The sequence below is a fragment of the Quercus robur genome, chromosome 3 (assembly GCF_932294415.1).
Source record: "Quercus robur chromosome 3, dhQueRobu3.1, whole genome shotgun sequence".
NCBI classification, from domain to species: domain Eukaryota; kingdom Viridiplantae; phylum Streptophyta; class Magnoliopsida; order Fagales; family Fagaceae; genus Quercus; species Quercus robur.
Window position 1 is genome coordinate 46,270,110 of NC_065536.1, and position 16,711 is coordinate 46,286,820.

Below are 16,711 nucleotides of genomic sequence, written 5' to 3' on the forward strand. Positions count from 1 at the left end.
GCCCCTAGAACTGTGCCCCACTTTGCAATCCTCCCTATGTAATCAGCACTTCGAAGTATGACCCTGAGTGGAAGTTGAGTTAGGACGACGACTATATGTGCTTGGAAGTAATGGGGAAGCTTTCGTGTACCATGCACCACTGCCAGGATGGCCTTTTCCAGTGGTAAATAGCGAATCTCAGCCTCATGTAGTGATTTTCTCACATAGTAGACTGGCCGTTATACGCCACTGTCAACTCATATCAACACCAAACTTACAACATGAGGGGCCACCGCAATATAAGCAAACAGGACCTCATCCACCTTAAGACTAGACATGATAGGTGGCCGAGATAGGTATTCTTTAAGTTGCTAAAATGCCAAAGCACACTCCTCGGTCCACTCAAATCCCTTCCATTTATTCATCAATAGAAAGAAAGGTCTGCATCTATCTGCGGACCGAGAAATAAACCGATTTAGAGCAGCTGTCATTCCGGTTAGCTTCTGAACTTCTTTGGGATTCCAAGGTGGTTGCAAACTGTTTATCGCCTTAACCTAGTCGAGATTAACCTCAATTCGCCAGTGAGTCACCATATAGCCCAGTAATTTTCCTGATCCCACACCAAAAGAACACTTGGAGGCGTTAAGGCGCAACTTGTGTTTTCTCAGTATTTCAAAAATATTTCCAAGGTCTCCCACATGCTCGAACACTACCTTGCTCTTCACCACCATGTCATCTATATAGACTTCAATATTCTTTCCCAACTGAGGTTCAAACATCTTAGTCATCATCCTTTGATAGGTAGATCCCACATTTTTCAAGTCAAAGGGCATCACCTTGTAATGGTAGTTTCCAGTGGGAGTAACAAAAGCTGTCTTCTCTTGATCATCTAGAGCTAGTGGTATTTGATGGAATCCTTAAAAGGCATTTAAAAAGCTCATTCGAGGATGGCTTACAGTAGCATCTACCAGCTGGTCTATCCGAGGCATAGGGAAGGGATATTTTGACAAGCCTTGTTTAAATCTGTGAAATCCACACACACTCGTCATTTTCCGTTCTTTTTCTTTACTACCACAGCATTGGTCAGCCACTCAGGATAGAAAACTTCCTTGATAGCCCCCGCTTGCTTAAGCTTCATCACCTCATCTTTGATAGCATCAGAATGATCTCTAGATGAGCGCCGAGGAGGTTGTTTTTTGGGGGAAACAGATGGATTGACATTCAAATGGTGGCAAATGAAATTTAGGTCCACCCCTAGAGCTTCATAAGCACTCCACGCGAATACATCCACATTCTTTCTCAGGAATTTGATTAGCTCTTCTCTCTCTTAGGGAGGCAGCTAGGAGTCGACCTGAAAGAACTTCTCCAAATCATCGCCAATAGCAACCTTTTCTAGATCTTCACACTTTGCTTCCTTGGTTGATCCATTGTCGGGCAATACCGGAGTTTTTGATTGCTATAAGCCCCTTTCAGCAAATGCCGAGGACTCAGCATTGGGTCGATGTAAAATGGCAGCCACCATGCACTGCTTAGCCATGGACTAACTCCTCACTATCTCTTTAACCTGGCCCTCCGACGGATATTTCACCTTCTGGTGCAGAGTAGAAGAGACAGCTCCTAAGGTATGAAGCCAAGGTCTAGTCACAATAGCTGTGTAGGGTAAATAAGCATCCCCCACAATGAAATCCACTTCCACCATGTCCGAACTGGTCTGTATAGGTAGTCTAATCTAGCCTCTTGGAGTAACAGTTTTCCCCTCGAAACTTACTAGAGGGGAATCGTACGCCGTTAAGTCCTCGGGTTTTAAATTCAGCCCCTTGTACAGGTCATGGTACATTATCTCGACAACACTGCCCTAGTCCACCAACACTCTCTTCACATCGTATCCCCCTATTCTGAGTATGACCACTAGAGCATCATCATGGGGTTGGATGGTTCTGATCTTATCTTCGTCCAAGAAGTCTAGCACCTGTAGGGCTTCTTTCTTGGCTCTTTTTGGCTCCGAATTGTTGTCCTCAGTGGATAGCCGAGCCACAGACATCACTCTGGAAGGATGGAAACCAATCCTACCAGGAGCAACAAAGATGACATTGATCGTTCCTAGAGGAGGTCTTGAAGAAGCATCTCTACGGGGATCCGAACCGGTCTGCTCCACCTGGCCACTAGAATGGTGCAGCAGATGCTTCAACTTCCCTTCTCAGACTAATTGGTCCAGGTGGTCCCACAAATTCCTGCAGTCTTCTGTAGTGTGCCCTTAGTCTTGATGGTATTAGCAATAAAGGCTCTAGTTACGCCTCATAGGGTTTCTAGCCATCTTGTTCGGCCATTTGAAGAACGGCTCATTTTTAATCTTCTCCAAAACCTAATGCACCGGTTCTCGGAATATTGCATTAATTACCTGGGTGTTAGCAAACCCTGACTATCCAACGAAATCTCTCCGAGGTCGGTTATTACTATATCTGTCCGACCTGGAATCCCTCCTCTCCTGAGGGATATCCTTAGCCTTTCCTTTACCTGGTTGCTGGTCTTCCTCAACCCTTTTATACTTGTCAATCCGGTCTATGAGTTGGTGCAGGCTGGTGACAGGTTTTCCTATTAGGGACTTCCTTAAGCTATGCTCAGTTGGGAGGCCACTCTTAAAGGTGCTAATGGTGACGTCATCAAAGTTACCGTCTATCCCGTTGTATATCTCCCAATACCTGTCCAAGTATGTTTTTAGGGTCTCCCTTTCTTGCATGGACAAAGACAGTAAGGAGTCCAAAGGCCGAGGGACCCTGGTACATGTAATAAAACGAAAGCCAAAAGTCCAAGTGAGTTCCTTGAAGGAATCTATAGAATCTGCCCTCAGGCCATCGAACCATCTCATCGCCACTAATCCCAGACTGGATGGAAACACCTTGCACATCAAGGCCCCATCCTTAGAATGGATAGTCATTCTTTGACTGAAATGGCTCACATGCTCCACCGAGTCCGTCCGCCCATTGTAGATAGTGAATGTTGGTTGATGGAAATCCAAGGGAAGAGTTTCTCCTTCAATCCTATGCATGAAGGGCGACTTGGAAATTTGGTTCAAAGCTTTGCTCATAGCATCGTTTTCCAGCCCTCTGTGAGTTGGGCTCTTGCATATGCATTCACGATGGTGCTCCTCTTCATATGAGAAAGATTCACTAGGAGGAGTCCTAGACCTACGTCGATAGCTATTGTCCTTCTCATCGTCAGAGGAGGAATCAAATAGGGAGGGAGTCCGCCTTCATTGTGCATGGCGTAACTTCCTCTTTAGATGGTTAATCTCCCTTTGCATGGCTTTGTTATGTTGCTCTTGAGAGATGTGACTCCCAACTCAAGAATGGCTTTTACTTGTATGCGTGGTATGCACACTACCCTCTTGATCTCTCCTACATTCAAGGTGGGTGAGCGGATTTTCACGTTGGGATGCTATGGATTCTACTTGGTGTGGACCTGAACCTACCATAGTTGATCGTTGTTTTCACTATCACACAAGTTCTTCCCACAGACAGCACCAATTGTAGGGACACGATTTGCAACCCAAGCCCAAAACATATGGGATCTTGGCCCAATGAGCCCAGCACAATAAATTTGTAGAGAGTGAGTCAAAAAACTAAGCCCTAATGAGTTGAACAACGGCGGGTACTAAATTGAATGGCAATCAAACACAAATAAGAAATTCTGATATCGATGGACTTTCAGTCCAAGGAGGTCACACTTGTATATATTGACCACAATTGGATACAAAGACAATTTAGATTGCTACAATCTTATTTCTCTATTTTTCCTATCCTTTTCTCATAGAGGGTCTCTCACATTATATAGCTCCCTGTGGAACATCTTGATTCTACAATTGTTGATCTTCTGAGCCTCCATTTGACTACCTATCACATCAGACACCCTCTCTGGCTTTCTGTGAGTTGTGGTAGCCAAGGTAACACTATTCAGAGGTCTTCTCCACATAAATGTGGCCAGAAAAGTAGCTGCAATGCATTTAATGCAATGGCAGCAGCTTTCCCCTAGATATTTTTGGGTTTCCTTCCTTCTTGTATGTTCATGAGGCATGTTTCTATCATTGTATCTTCTTGGAGGGTCATTCTAATTGCTGGAATACATATTTGAGCTGCATACGCCACATACGATGAGTAATTCCTCCTCGGACCACCTTCCATTCGTTTCTTACTCATGAGACTTTAAATTAGGACCCAAAATAACTATTTTCCCTTCCTCGGACCATTCAGCGTCCTCGGACAAAAGCCCAAGGCCCAACATATTATTCTAGGCCTTTATCCCTACAGAAACCATTAAGATTTTCGACCGATCTGCCGAATTTATAGATTGGTAGGTTAGCAGCAGATTGGAATTTCGCTAACTCGCCATTAGTGGGTTGATTAAAAATATTGTCTTCCACCCGCACAATCCAACCCACATACGCCCCTAGCCTCTATTATAAAGTAAAAATCTCAAAAATTTTATACTAACTCATTTTAAATAGATACTACGTTATAATATGATTTTTATATTATAGATACAAATAATAATGATGTTACTCGTTAATCTTAAGTGCAATTCTCAAATATAATTATTTTCAGTATCAAATCTATTACTAACATTGAATAGTTTTTTTTTTTGTATGTTCATTATAGATTTTCTTCTAAACTATTTACTTTTACTTTTTACCTGACATGTTATATTTTATTCTTAAAACTTTATGTATGAGTTTAGATTAGATTTCTTTTCTTTCAACTTTTAAGCTTAATTACTTATGTGCAATTTTTTTATAAGTTTTATATTTATTTTAAATACAACTAACTTATGTCAACTTTTAGCAAGAGAGTAAGTTAGTTTTCAACAAAAAGCTAATCCAAATGTACACTTATACTATGTTTGGTTGGGTGAAAAGTGAAAGGATGAAAAATGGAAGAAGGAAATTTGAGAGGAAAATGTGATTTTCTATTGTTTGTTTGTAGTGAAAGAAGGAGAGGAAAGAAAATGGGGTGAATAGAATTTTCCACCTGAACCCACCATTTGTTCTCTCATAATTAGGGAAAAAAAGACTAAAAATGGTATTGAAAAGAAAAGTATAAAACTACATCCACCTCTTCATTCTTCTACTTTTAATAATAAGGGTATAATAGTAATATCTCTTTATCTTTCCACTTTTACAACCTTTCTACCAAACACACATGATAAAAAAAAAAAACATACACACACACACACACACACACACACATATTTTGTATCATCCCACTTTTCAATCCTCCTAACCAAACAAATCCTATTATTTGTGGAAATTATACTTTCATTCCTTTTTCGTTCTAGTTATTTACAATCACCCCTTACCCCAAACTGTAAAATTGACCAACATCCCCCCTTAACAATTGGAAATAAGTAAATAGCATTTTGTCGTCCACTCTACTATTAAGACCCAACAAAATCTTTTAATTCCTTTTACATTCCATACTAAAATGACTAAAACACCCTTGAGGTGGGGAATTGTGAATGACCCAATATTTCCAAATCATGTCATTCAAAGAACCCACAAAATGCATTGTTTGTATTTACTGCAAACTAAAAAACCTTTCTCCAAAATTTTCATTTGTGAACACTATTTTCAAGTGATCGCAGTACAAACAATAATGTTCTGTTTTACTAGCTTAACTACTGTTACTTGAATATAAGATTTTCATGTTTACAAAACAAACCACTATGCATCCTTTAAAATATATTGCTTGATGGTGTCGAAGGTATTTTGGCAATCTTCATTCAATATCTTAGGCTCACCTCTGTTGAGAAGTCAAAATATGGGTTCACATGTAAAATTCAACATTGCTATGAATTGATTAACATTCTCCAATCTCCTTAGGAATCCTCTGATCTCCTTATCAATACTAGGGGGAGACAATTCCAAGATGGCTTTTATCTTTGAGGACTATACTTCTATGGCCCTATTGCTAACCATGAATCCCAATAAATTTCCTATAGTAACTTCGAACATACATTTTTTAGTGTTCAATTCGAGTCTATACATCTTGATACTCTTGAAAATTTTCCTAATTAAGGTTGGCAACATGGCCTTCTCTATCATTGGATTTGACAATATTGTCTAATGATATAGAAAATTGTCAGTTGAGTTCTTGTTTATGCAGATGGACAATGGCATTGGATTCGTCTAAAGACAAACCTGCAATATGATGTGAAACAAAGAAATATGGATACACCGGTGTAGTATGTGCCAAAAACTCTCCGATGATAAAGTCAGATGGAATTCAATTGGAAAATCACAATGGAATTCAACCTTAGGAGTATTTTTGGGATTAGAATTGTGTACCTTTTGGTTCTGTTCCTCTCTGGCTTTATACCCATCTTGTCTTTAATGATCTCTACATTCATCCTCATTTGTAGTGGTTAATACGTTATAAACTGATGCTTTGATTTGTGTAACTTCTTCTTTCCCGTTGCTCCATTTGTCACTCTTTGGCATAAATGCTTGCCATAAATGCATAACGTATCTTAGGTTCATCCATTATGACTAACGAAGCCATTAGAATTTGGACTCATCAGTTGCCCCCTTGTACCTATCTTCATCTATGTGACAAGATAGGAACAAAGGAAATTTCTTCTCTTCATTTTCCGTGTACTCGCATTTATTATGAGATGACGTTTCGTCTATCCCCATGACACGTCTAGGGCTGAGATTGCCTCATCGTACTAAGGAGCCGCCTCTCGGGTTTAAGGCCCACGTTTTTCTATCAAGTTTTTTCTTTTTGGTTTTCCCTCTTTCCCTCTTTTTGTTTCATTTTCTCCTTGTGTTTGTTTTTTTGGAGCTTTCCTCTTCCTTTTTGCTTCTACAGATTCTAGTAAGTCTTTTCTTCAAAACTTCTTCTTTCTCTTTTTTTTTTTTATGGTGGACTATTCTTTGGTTATGCTAGATTGTCCTTCTATTTCCTTCTTTTTTGCTCGTTTGTGTGGTTTTCTTGTCTCTAAAAGTAGGGGACATCCCCAAGTTGGGTTTTTTATGGGGCGAGATTGTCCCTTTAGGAATATTCTAGTTTTTCTTTTTCCAGTGATTCCTTGTTCGATGAGTTTTGCCCGAATCTTGTCAAGGATGTTAGGTGAGGGGGAAGTTTGATCTAGTGAACTTTAAACATGTTTATCTTCATCTGAACAAGATGATGCTTCTGAGGTCTCTTCTCAAAAAAACCCCTTTTAAAGCTTTATGGGTGTTCTACACTCTCAAAAAGATAGATGAATCTAGAATTAGGAACAAATTCCAACTTTCTCCTTCTACTAAAATTAGGATTTCTGATGCGAGTGATAGAGCCTATCTTATTTTCCTAATGAAGTTCGCTTCTATGAGGCTGACTTCATTAATCTAGAATTAGGAACAAATTCCAACTTTCTCCTTCTGTTAAAATTAGGATTCATGATGCTAGTGACAAAGCCTATCTTATTTTCCTAATGAAGTTTGCTTCTATGTGGCTAACTTTGTTAGTGGTCTCAATCAGTTTTCCTATTCATCCTTTTATTAGAGAGTTATTCCTTCGTTTAAAACTCCCTCTTGCTCAGCTTGTCCCTAACTCATGGAGAATGGTTGTATGTTGTATGGTGATGTGGATGTTTGCCAATGAAGGGGATATCCTCAGGGTAGAAGAATTCTTACATTTTTATCATTTAGGATGGTCTAAGCTTCCTGGTTATTGGGAATTTAAACCTCGGGACAAAAATTCAAGGTTAGTGTTTTATTCCTCTTCTTCCCTTCGCAAGTGGAAAACTAACTTCTTCATGTCTGGTGATGGTTAGGAAACCACTTCAAGTGAAAATTCAGAAGATGCTCCCAAATTGCTTCGTAGGTGGGGCACTCCTATGTCTGGTGTGTCCTATTTTTTTTTTTTTTTTTACATATATATGTGTGTGTGTGTGTGTGTGTGTGTGCGCGCATCCATGTATGCACATGCTTGTTATTTATCAACCTTGTAAAAGTTCTTTACATGTATGAAGGGTTTGTTTGTCCTAGTCTGAAAAAACAACATCATCATCATCTGAAAAAAGTTAGGAGATACATTGAGAGCGTCTCTGATTTTGACGAACTCATTTCTCTGCAGTCTCTTTTTCTTGACTTCATTGGACCCAAACCTTCTAATTACGTCCAAAACAACATTGAGACTATTAAAAAGAGTAAGCGTATTGATTTTGCAAATGTCATGTTGCTTTTGTAACCCTCCCTTTTTTATCATCCTTTTTTTTTTTAAATGAATGGCGACCAAATAAGCAAAGGGAAATTGGCTGAAATCTAGGAGAAAAAGGCCAAGACAGGGTTGAAGGAGGGTCTCTTATCGAAGAGACGTCGTAAAGACGATGAAACGTCCAAGGGGGAAGATCCTATGGTTACTTCCCCTGTTGCTCAGCCTACCTTCCAGCATCTTGCTTCTCCCATAACATCATTGGAAATTATTACCCCTACTGGTGAGGTGACCCGAGGCAGAGGGCGAGATCAGGTAGTGGTAGGCACTTTTTAGGATGATGTTGATTGTGTTGTAACAAAGGCCCACAACGCCATTTCTGTTGAGGACTTGAAACCATTGATGACAAAACTTTCTGCTAAATTGGTGTCTTCTCATGTTCACAAGGCTATGCAAGTATGCTCTTTACTCTTGTGATATGTTTGCATGAAGGTTTTTCTTTTGATTTCTTCTAACCTTTTATGCTCCAGGTGTCGGGTGAATCCTTTTATCTTTCTGGGAAATACTTGGACTATGAGGAAAAGTACGTAGTTGCCTAGTCCAAGGTGGACGCACTTTCTGCTAAGAATGAAGTGCTGAAGGCTAAGGTTACGTCTCTTTCTGACGAGGTAAATTAGGATCAGGATCGTGTGAAGGTTTCAAAGTGGAATGTGAAGATTAAGAAGGCTTTCTCTAAGAATAAAGATAAGCAAATAAAGGAAGCTGCACTCAAGCTTCAAAAAGCTGATTTTGAGGTGGTTGAAAAGTTTAAGAAGTCTGATGCATATTTTGACAAGCTGTGTGACTATTATGTGGAAGGTTTTAAACTTTTTCGCAAGTACATGGCTAAACATCATCCAGGTTTAGACTTTATACTCTTGACATGGAGGCGGTTGAGAAGGAGATTCTAGCAGATCATTCTTTAATTGATGCAGCAACTGGTAATGTAGATGATAGGATGGAAGATGATACTACTATCACTACTGAGGCTCCAGTGGATCCGTCTCCTTCTATTCCTGCTTGAAACACTTCTTTTATTTTCTAGCTTCTGAAAAACAATTCCTTGGGCTCATTTGTTTTGAGCAAGTTTATATTTCCTGCTTTTAATCTCTAAGAAACAATCTCTTGGGCTCACTTGTTTTGAGCATTTTTATTTTCTTTGCTTCGAAAATATTTTGCTTCATGGCTGAATATTTTGACACTATATTTCTTAATAGCCTCGTCCTTGACGTGTTAATTTTCAACCATTTTTGTGGTCATGTTTGAATGACAATTGTATTATACTTTTAGATAACTTTATAAACATGTATCAATGATGGATTTGTTATGTATTAATAACTTTTTAGGTCATGTATTAATGACGATTAATTTATATATTAATAAAATTTTAGGTCATGTATTAATGATGAATTCATTTTGTATTAATAACTTTTTAGGTCATGTATTAATGACGAATTCGTTATGTATTAATAACTTTTTAGGTCATGTATCAATGAAGATTTCGTTATGTATTAATAACTTTTTAGGTCATATATTAATGACAATTTCGTTATGTATTAATAACTTTTTGGGTCATGTATTAATTACAGATTCGTTATGTATTACTAACTTTTTAGGTCATATATTATTGATGATTTCGTTATATATTAATAACTTTTTAGGTCAATAGTGACATTTGATAATAGTATATGATTAATTTTGGTCACATGGCTAAAAGAAAAAAATAATTACGATGGTATCTTTTGAATAATACTGTTCTTCAAGCTTTATTTGTGAATAGCAGGAATGGAAATACACTTAAAGTGAAAATGAAAATTCTTCAAAGTTTCTTACTGGTAGTACTTTTCTAAGTACTTTATGCCCTATGGATGAGCATAACTTCATAAGGTCCTCCCCATGTTGGCCATAATTTTCTAGGTATGACTTTTTGGGAGATTTCAAGGGTCTACCTGCTACTAACTTGTCTACTATCATCCTTATTTCACCTATGGGAGCTTTGGTATTGTCTGTCTCTTACATTCGATTCTTTCCATCTCTCTACTGTCGTCTGTATGGATCCGTCTTTTGCATGAATTTCTACAAATTTCCTTGACAAATCAAGGTCTCTATTTGTTTTTTCAAGTGTCTACATTTGTCGGTGCAATGTCCATGATCTTAATGAAACCCACAATGTTAGTGGTTCCTAACAAGTAGACCCATTCCCAACTCTCTATAAAAAGACTAAGTCTCATTCAATCAAGGTATGTTCTACTATTCACCCACTCACTATCCTTGTGTTCTAGAGAGAAAACTGACTTAACTATCAGAGGGTCCTTGGCCGGTTTTCCCTAGTCACCCTTGACAATCTTTTCTTTCTCTTCAAGTCATCAAACCATCTTTGTAGCCCGAAACATTCAACCTACTGATTTCCGTGCATCAACAGTAACAAAGAAAGTAAATTTGTGACAATCCTTAGCTAGAATATTCAAGATATTAGAAGGGTTAATCAAGCACTTTAACATGTCCTTTTTGTATCCATGAGGCCAAATTTAGAAATATTTAGAGGCAAAGCAAATTGGGAGAAAGTGGTGATGGTAAAAGGGCAATGGATGATTAGGTTCTCTAGGGATTCTATTGGGTGTTTATAAAGAACATAATTGAGATCACTTTGTGGCCATCTCTTATTTAGAGCCTCTTTTGTGGGTAAAGCATCCCAAGAAATTTTCCATAAAAGCAGTTTGAGTCTCTCATGCATCTTTAACTTCCAAAGATGCTTCCACTCTTGAGAAGTGAGAGGTGATGGTTGCTAGAATCTATCTAATTGGGATAGATGGTATGTTGATTTGACAGTGAAATTACCTTGGCTATTGAGGGTCCAAATGAGGAAGTCATGTTGGTCTAAGGGAGGGGGAGGGGGAGGGGGAGGGGGGGAGAGATATGAAAGATGCAGTGAACAGAGTCGCTACGGGTGTGCTCGGTTTGGTTTGGTCGGTTTTGTATGTGTATGGCCAACCGAAACCGAATATTTCGGTTTGTGAAAGTCTCAACTGAAACTGACTGAAATGGTTGGAAACCGTCGGTTTCGATGGTATTTCGATTTCAATTGGTTTTAGTCGGTTTCGGTTTTACAAAGAGAGGCACTACAACAAAATGTATTTTTAGCGACGAATATTAGTGAGGAAATATTTTTCGTCGCTAAAAATATAGCTTTAGTGACGAAATATGAATTTCGTCACTAATAATGAAAAAAATTATAACATTTAGTGACGAAAAATAAATTTCGTCGCTATTGTGATTTGAAAAATGGGCGCCAGTGGAGGGAAACTTTGGCGCGAGTTTAATTAATCTATAGCGACGAAATATTTCGTCGCTAAAAGTTGAAATTTTTAGTGACGAAATATTTCGTCACTGTAGGTATTGTTGTGGATAATATTAGTGACGAAAATCATTTCGTCACTATAAGAAAGTATTAGCGACGAAAAAAATTCGTCACTAAAAATAATAATAGTTTTGCACTTATATGTTTTTAGTGACGAAATCACAATTCGTCACTAAAAGTATGCTTTAGCGACGAAATATGAATTTCGTCTCTAAAAATCTTAACAAAGCCTGGGCTCTTTAGTGACGAAAATCCTTTCGTCGCTATAAGGAAGAATTAGCGACGAAAAATATTCGTCACTAAAAATAAAAATATTTTTGCACTTATATGTTTTTAGTGACGAAATTCATAATTCATCACTAAAAGTATGCTTTAGTGACGAAATATGAATTTCGTCTCTAAAAATCTTAACAAAGCCTGGGCTTTTTAGTGACGAAAATCCTTTCGTTGCTATAAGGAAGAATTAGCGACGAAAAATATTCGTCACTAAAAATAAAAATATTTTTGCACTTATATGTTTTTAGTGACGAAATTCATAATTCGTCACTAAAAGTATAAAAACTTAAAAACCATATACCTTTTGCGACGACAAAGTAGGCATTAGCGACGGAAAATTTTCGTCGCTAAAGACCTGACTATTTAAACCCATTCGTCTCTTTTATTTCAGCCAAAAGCCATTTTATTTCAGCGCCGAACCATTCGTCAAAAGCCAAACCATTCGTCGCTGAACGCCAACCCATTCTCAACGATTCAACCTCCATTCTCAACGATTCAAACTCCATTCTCGACGATTCAAACTCCATTCTTAATGGTTCTCGACCCATTCTCGACGGTTTGAAGTGTTGTTTCAGCTCCTGACCCATTCTCGACGATCCAAACTCCATTCTCAACGGTTCTCGACGATTCAAGACGGTTTTGAAGTGTTGTTTCAGCTCTCGACCCATTTTCGACGATTCTCGACGGTTTTGAAGTGTTATTTCAACTGATTCGTCACCGATTCTCGACGATTTGAACCCATTCATCGCCGATTTGAAACCATTCGTCACCGATTTGGACCCATTCGCAACAGTTTTGAAGTTTTATTTTAGCTCCCACCGTCGCCGATTCGAACCCATTCTTGACCATTCTCGACGATTCGAACCCATTCGACGCCGTTTTGGACCCTTCGCGACGAATTCTTCACCACCGATTTGGACCATTCGCGATGATCTGGATCCGGTAAGGTTTTTTATTTTTATTTTTTTGTTTGTCAATGATTAGTTTGGATTTATTTATTTCATATTCAATGAGTTTATTTTTTTATTTATTTGTTTTTATTTATTTTTTAGTTTGGATCAATGAGTTTATTTCATCACCAATCTAGAGATATTCTTTTGGTCTGAAATGAAATGAAAGTAAAGTCTTAAAGCCAAAATGCTATTATAGACTTTATAGTATTTTACTTGGTTCCTATTAAGATTGTGATGTTTGGTATCTGTAACATTTGTAGAAACTTATTTATTTTATGATTTGGCTTGATTTTTGTTTCATCCATAGTTTATAAATATTTGCAAACATTCATGTAATTAAGCCTTTAAAGCCATGCATTTCATACACTTGGCTAAGCCCTTTAAGCTCATAAATTTGTCCAAGCCTTTTGTCATGCATTTCTTACACTTTAAAGTTTAAAGGGTAAGCATTTCATACACTTGGATAAGCCCTTTAAGCTCATACATTTGACCAAGCCTTTCAGCTCAAGCATTTTATACACCTGGCTAAGCCTTTAAGGGCATGTATTTCATAAAATGTTCCCATAAGAGATGTGTGTGGGCACTTGGCTAAGTCTGTAAGGCCATTCATTTCATACACTTTGCTACACCTTAAACGCCAATAATATATTTCATAGGATTTTTTTTTTTTTTATAAAACTCATACATATATGAACACTTGGTCTCTTCATAAGGCCATGCATTTCATAAAATGTTTTCATAAGATATGTGCTATATAGACTCTTGGCTATATATGAAGCATTTCATAGGAAATGTTTCTATAAAACATGTATATATATATATATATATATATATGAACACTTTTTCGTGTAGACCCACTTGTTTTGGAGGATGCCCCCACCTCTGGCTTTTCACTGGTTTCCTATAACACTAACTACCATATTGATTGTAATAAGGTTAAACGTGATATCTATATTAAATTGTGTCTATTTCAGAGCTGTCAAAGGTGAGCCAGGTGCTTGCATAGACACTTAAGTGATGCGCAAGGAGTCATGTAGAGCCTTACAACATTTTTAAAATCTATGCAGCTTTGTTGGACAAATAACATTCTTTGTAAATGAATGAGTTTCCCTCAGCTAGTTGTTGTTGATGACTGGAGATAAATAATTGATCTGGTGAATATAAGATTTCTTAGTCTACATGGGACAAAATTGAATTGAATTTGTTTGTATTAGATCATGTGCAACTCTAATTTGAGTAAATGTAGTATGTCTATTTTTCTCGGCCTCAATCCTTTATTTTCTTGCAATATCTTCAACTTAAATCAAAACGCTCCTTGTTCGTGCTTTTGATGGTCTTCTATGTACGTGATTATATCTTCTTGGTCTACTTGTTTACTTATCCACATTATGTTGTATTATGCCTTTTTGTAACTAATGTATACTTGAGTTACTATGGCTTATTGTTTCATGGAATTTTCTTTAAATAGGAGAGATGATGCTTGGTTTGCAGCTCTTGGAAGATCTTGCATCCATATGACATGGAGTGACCGGGGTGCTATATATCTTGAGGTATGCTCTATGTGTTTAACACCTAAGCAGTGAAAGACTTCTTGATAGGGTACTTTAACACCTTTATTTACTATAACATTGTGTTTCCTTCTTTTTCTCAATGCTGGTTGTGATTTGCCTAATTCTAATGACTTTATGTCAATTATCTACTTATTATTTATTATGTAAATCTATGGTATTCTAGATTGAGAGTCATCTTTTTATTGAAATTCTTGCATTGTCTCCATTAAGAGGTAAAGCTTCATTGTTCTATGTGTTGCATGCGGGTGAAATCCTATTGATACATAGAATGTGTTGATGACTGCCATTTGATCATTGGGATTGTGACGAACAAGGTGAAGAACACAAGTTAACTTTGGATTTTTTCTGAAAGTTGTAAACTTAACTTGAGCAAAGTAAGTATATTCTAAATAAAAACTTATAAAACTCTATATATACTTGTGATGTTAGAAATTGATTTTGTGATGGGTTGTTGTGTTGGAGCAAGCGGGTGGCTTGCATGGTGTTATAAGGTGGTTTAAATTCATATTGGGAGTGTTTTTAATTTCTTGCAAATGTGAATGAAACTTGTTGATTAGTAGCAATTGTGTTCCTTTATTTGATTTCAATATTTGTAAGCACTATACTTGTGATGTTGGAAATTGGTTTTGTGATGGGTTGTTGTGTTGGAGCAAGCGGGTGGCTTGCATGATGTTATAAGGTGGTTTAAATTCATATTGGGAGTGTTTTTAATTTCTTGCAAATGTGAATGAAACCTGTTGATTAGTAGCAATTGTGTTCCTTTAGAAATGCATTGTTAGAAATGTTTTTTATAACATATTTAATGTTTTTACTTTATGATTTTAATGTAGTAGTGTTTTTAAATTTGTGCAGATTTCTTATTGGTGGCTTTAGGGGATTTACTTTTGGCATTATTTGAAGACATATGGAGACATCTTCCGTTGATTCTAATTATATTATGCTACATTTTTTGTATTGTTATAAAACATCTTAAGTTATCGTATGTGTTGCAAACAATTATTGTATGGAAGGAGTTTGAATTAGATACTTATTTTAATTTTAACTTGTGGAATGTATAGATCGATTTTTTATAAATGTGTTGTTGAAATAAATGTGTTAATCAAATGTAAGATTTTAATAATGTAATGACAGCTTACAAGTTAATATCAAAGCCATGAAAATAATAAAAACAGAAAATAAGTTTTAGCGACGAATTTTTTCGTCACAAATATAGCAACAAAAAATTGTTTTAGTGACGAAATATTTCGTCACTAAATGTAGTACAATTTTGTAAGAAATGGTTTTAGTGACGAAAATTTTCGTCACTATATGTGCCTGGATTTTCTTTAAAATAGTTTTAGTGACGAATTTTTTCGTCACTATATGTACCCGAAAGTAGTTTTAGTGACGAAATTATTCGTCACTAAATATGATTTAATAAACTGAAATGGTTTTTAGTGATGAAAAATTTTCGTCACTAAATATTGTTTTTAGCGAGGAAAACATTTAGCGACAAAACGATTTCGTCGCTAAAAGCTTTTTTCTTTTTTAAACAAATCGGACTTTTAGTGACGAAATTTTTCGTCGCCAGGACTTTTAGCGACGGGGCTACAGCGACGAAACGAATTTCGTCACTAAAAGTCCAATTTCGTCACTAAAGGTTCTTAGTGACGAAAAACTGGACTTTTAGTGACGAATTTTTTCGTCACTGAAAGTACATTTTGTTGTAGTGAGGGTTATTGAGATTTTCAAAACCCTAACTTTAATCACATAAAAAAAATACAAAAAAAAAAGAAGCAATTAAGCAATAGAGCAGTTGAACAAAGTTGATGAACGAAGTTGATACAAAGCGACAGAGAAAGAAAAGAGAAGAGAGAAAGAAAGAAAAAAGAAGAATCATACCAAGATCACCGAACATGCCAAGAACGCCGAACAAGCTGGTGCATGTTGTCTCATTGTCTCAAACCCATCTCAACGAGGCATTTCTCGCATGCCAGACCTGTCTCTCATCAAGGAAATCAAGCGAGTCGTTTCGATCCCCATGATGGCCAGAGCCCATGTCGGTCATTTCGTCGAGGCCCAGATTCTTGAAGCCATTGGGGTCGATTACATCGACGAAAGCGAAGCTATTGCTCTTGCATATGACGACAATTTCATCGACAAGCACAACTTTCGTTGCCCATTTGTTTGTGGGTGTGAGAACCTTGGAGAAGCGTTGAGCAGAGTAAAAGAAGGTGCGGCTATGACTATGGAGGATATGTTCTATGTGTGAGAGTGAGAATGAAATGAGAGTGAAACGTGTTCTAGGGTTTTTAACTTTTTCTTTTTAGTTTAATTAGTTTACCTAATTAATTTAAGTTTAATTAG

General features: G+C 37.1%; 1 protein-coding gene and 1 long non-coding RNA gene across 2 annotated transcripts; one reads left to right on the forward strand and one right to left on the reverse strand.

The window, feature by feature from the left end:
- Window positions 1-1,834: 1,834 nt before the first annotated feature.
- On the reverse strand, window positions 1,835-3,064 carry LOC126719665 (uncharacterized). Its single transcript, XM_050422196.1, has 2 exons — window positions 2,448-3,064; window positions 1,835-2,141 (listed from the first exon to the last, which is right to left on the reverse strand). Exons 1-2 carry the CDS (start codon window positions 3,062-3,064, stop codon window positions 1,835-1,837), a joined length of 924 nt encoding a protein of 307 aa, XP_050278153.1.
- A 9,175-nt stretch (window positions 3,065-12,239) lies between these two features.
- LOC126718088 (uncharacterized) lies at window positions 12,240-15,490 on the forward strand. Its single transcript, XR_007652820.1, has 3 exons — window positions 12,240-12,783; window positions 14,263-14,344; window positions 15,218-15,490. It is a non-coding gene; the product is annotated as an uncharacterized LOC126718088 (long non-coding RNA).
- Window positions 15,491-16,711: the final 1,221 nt, after the last annotated feature.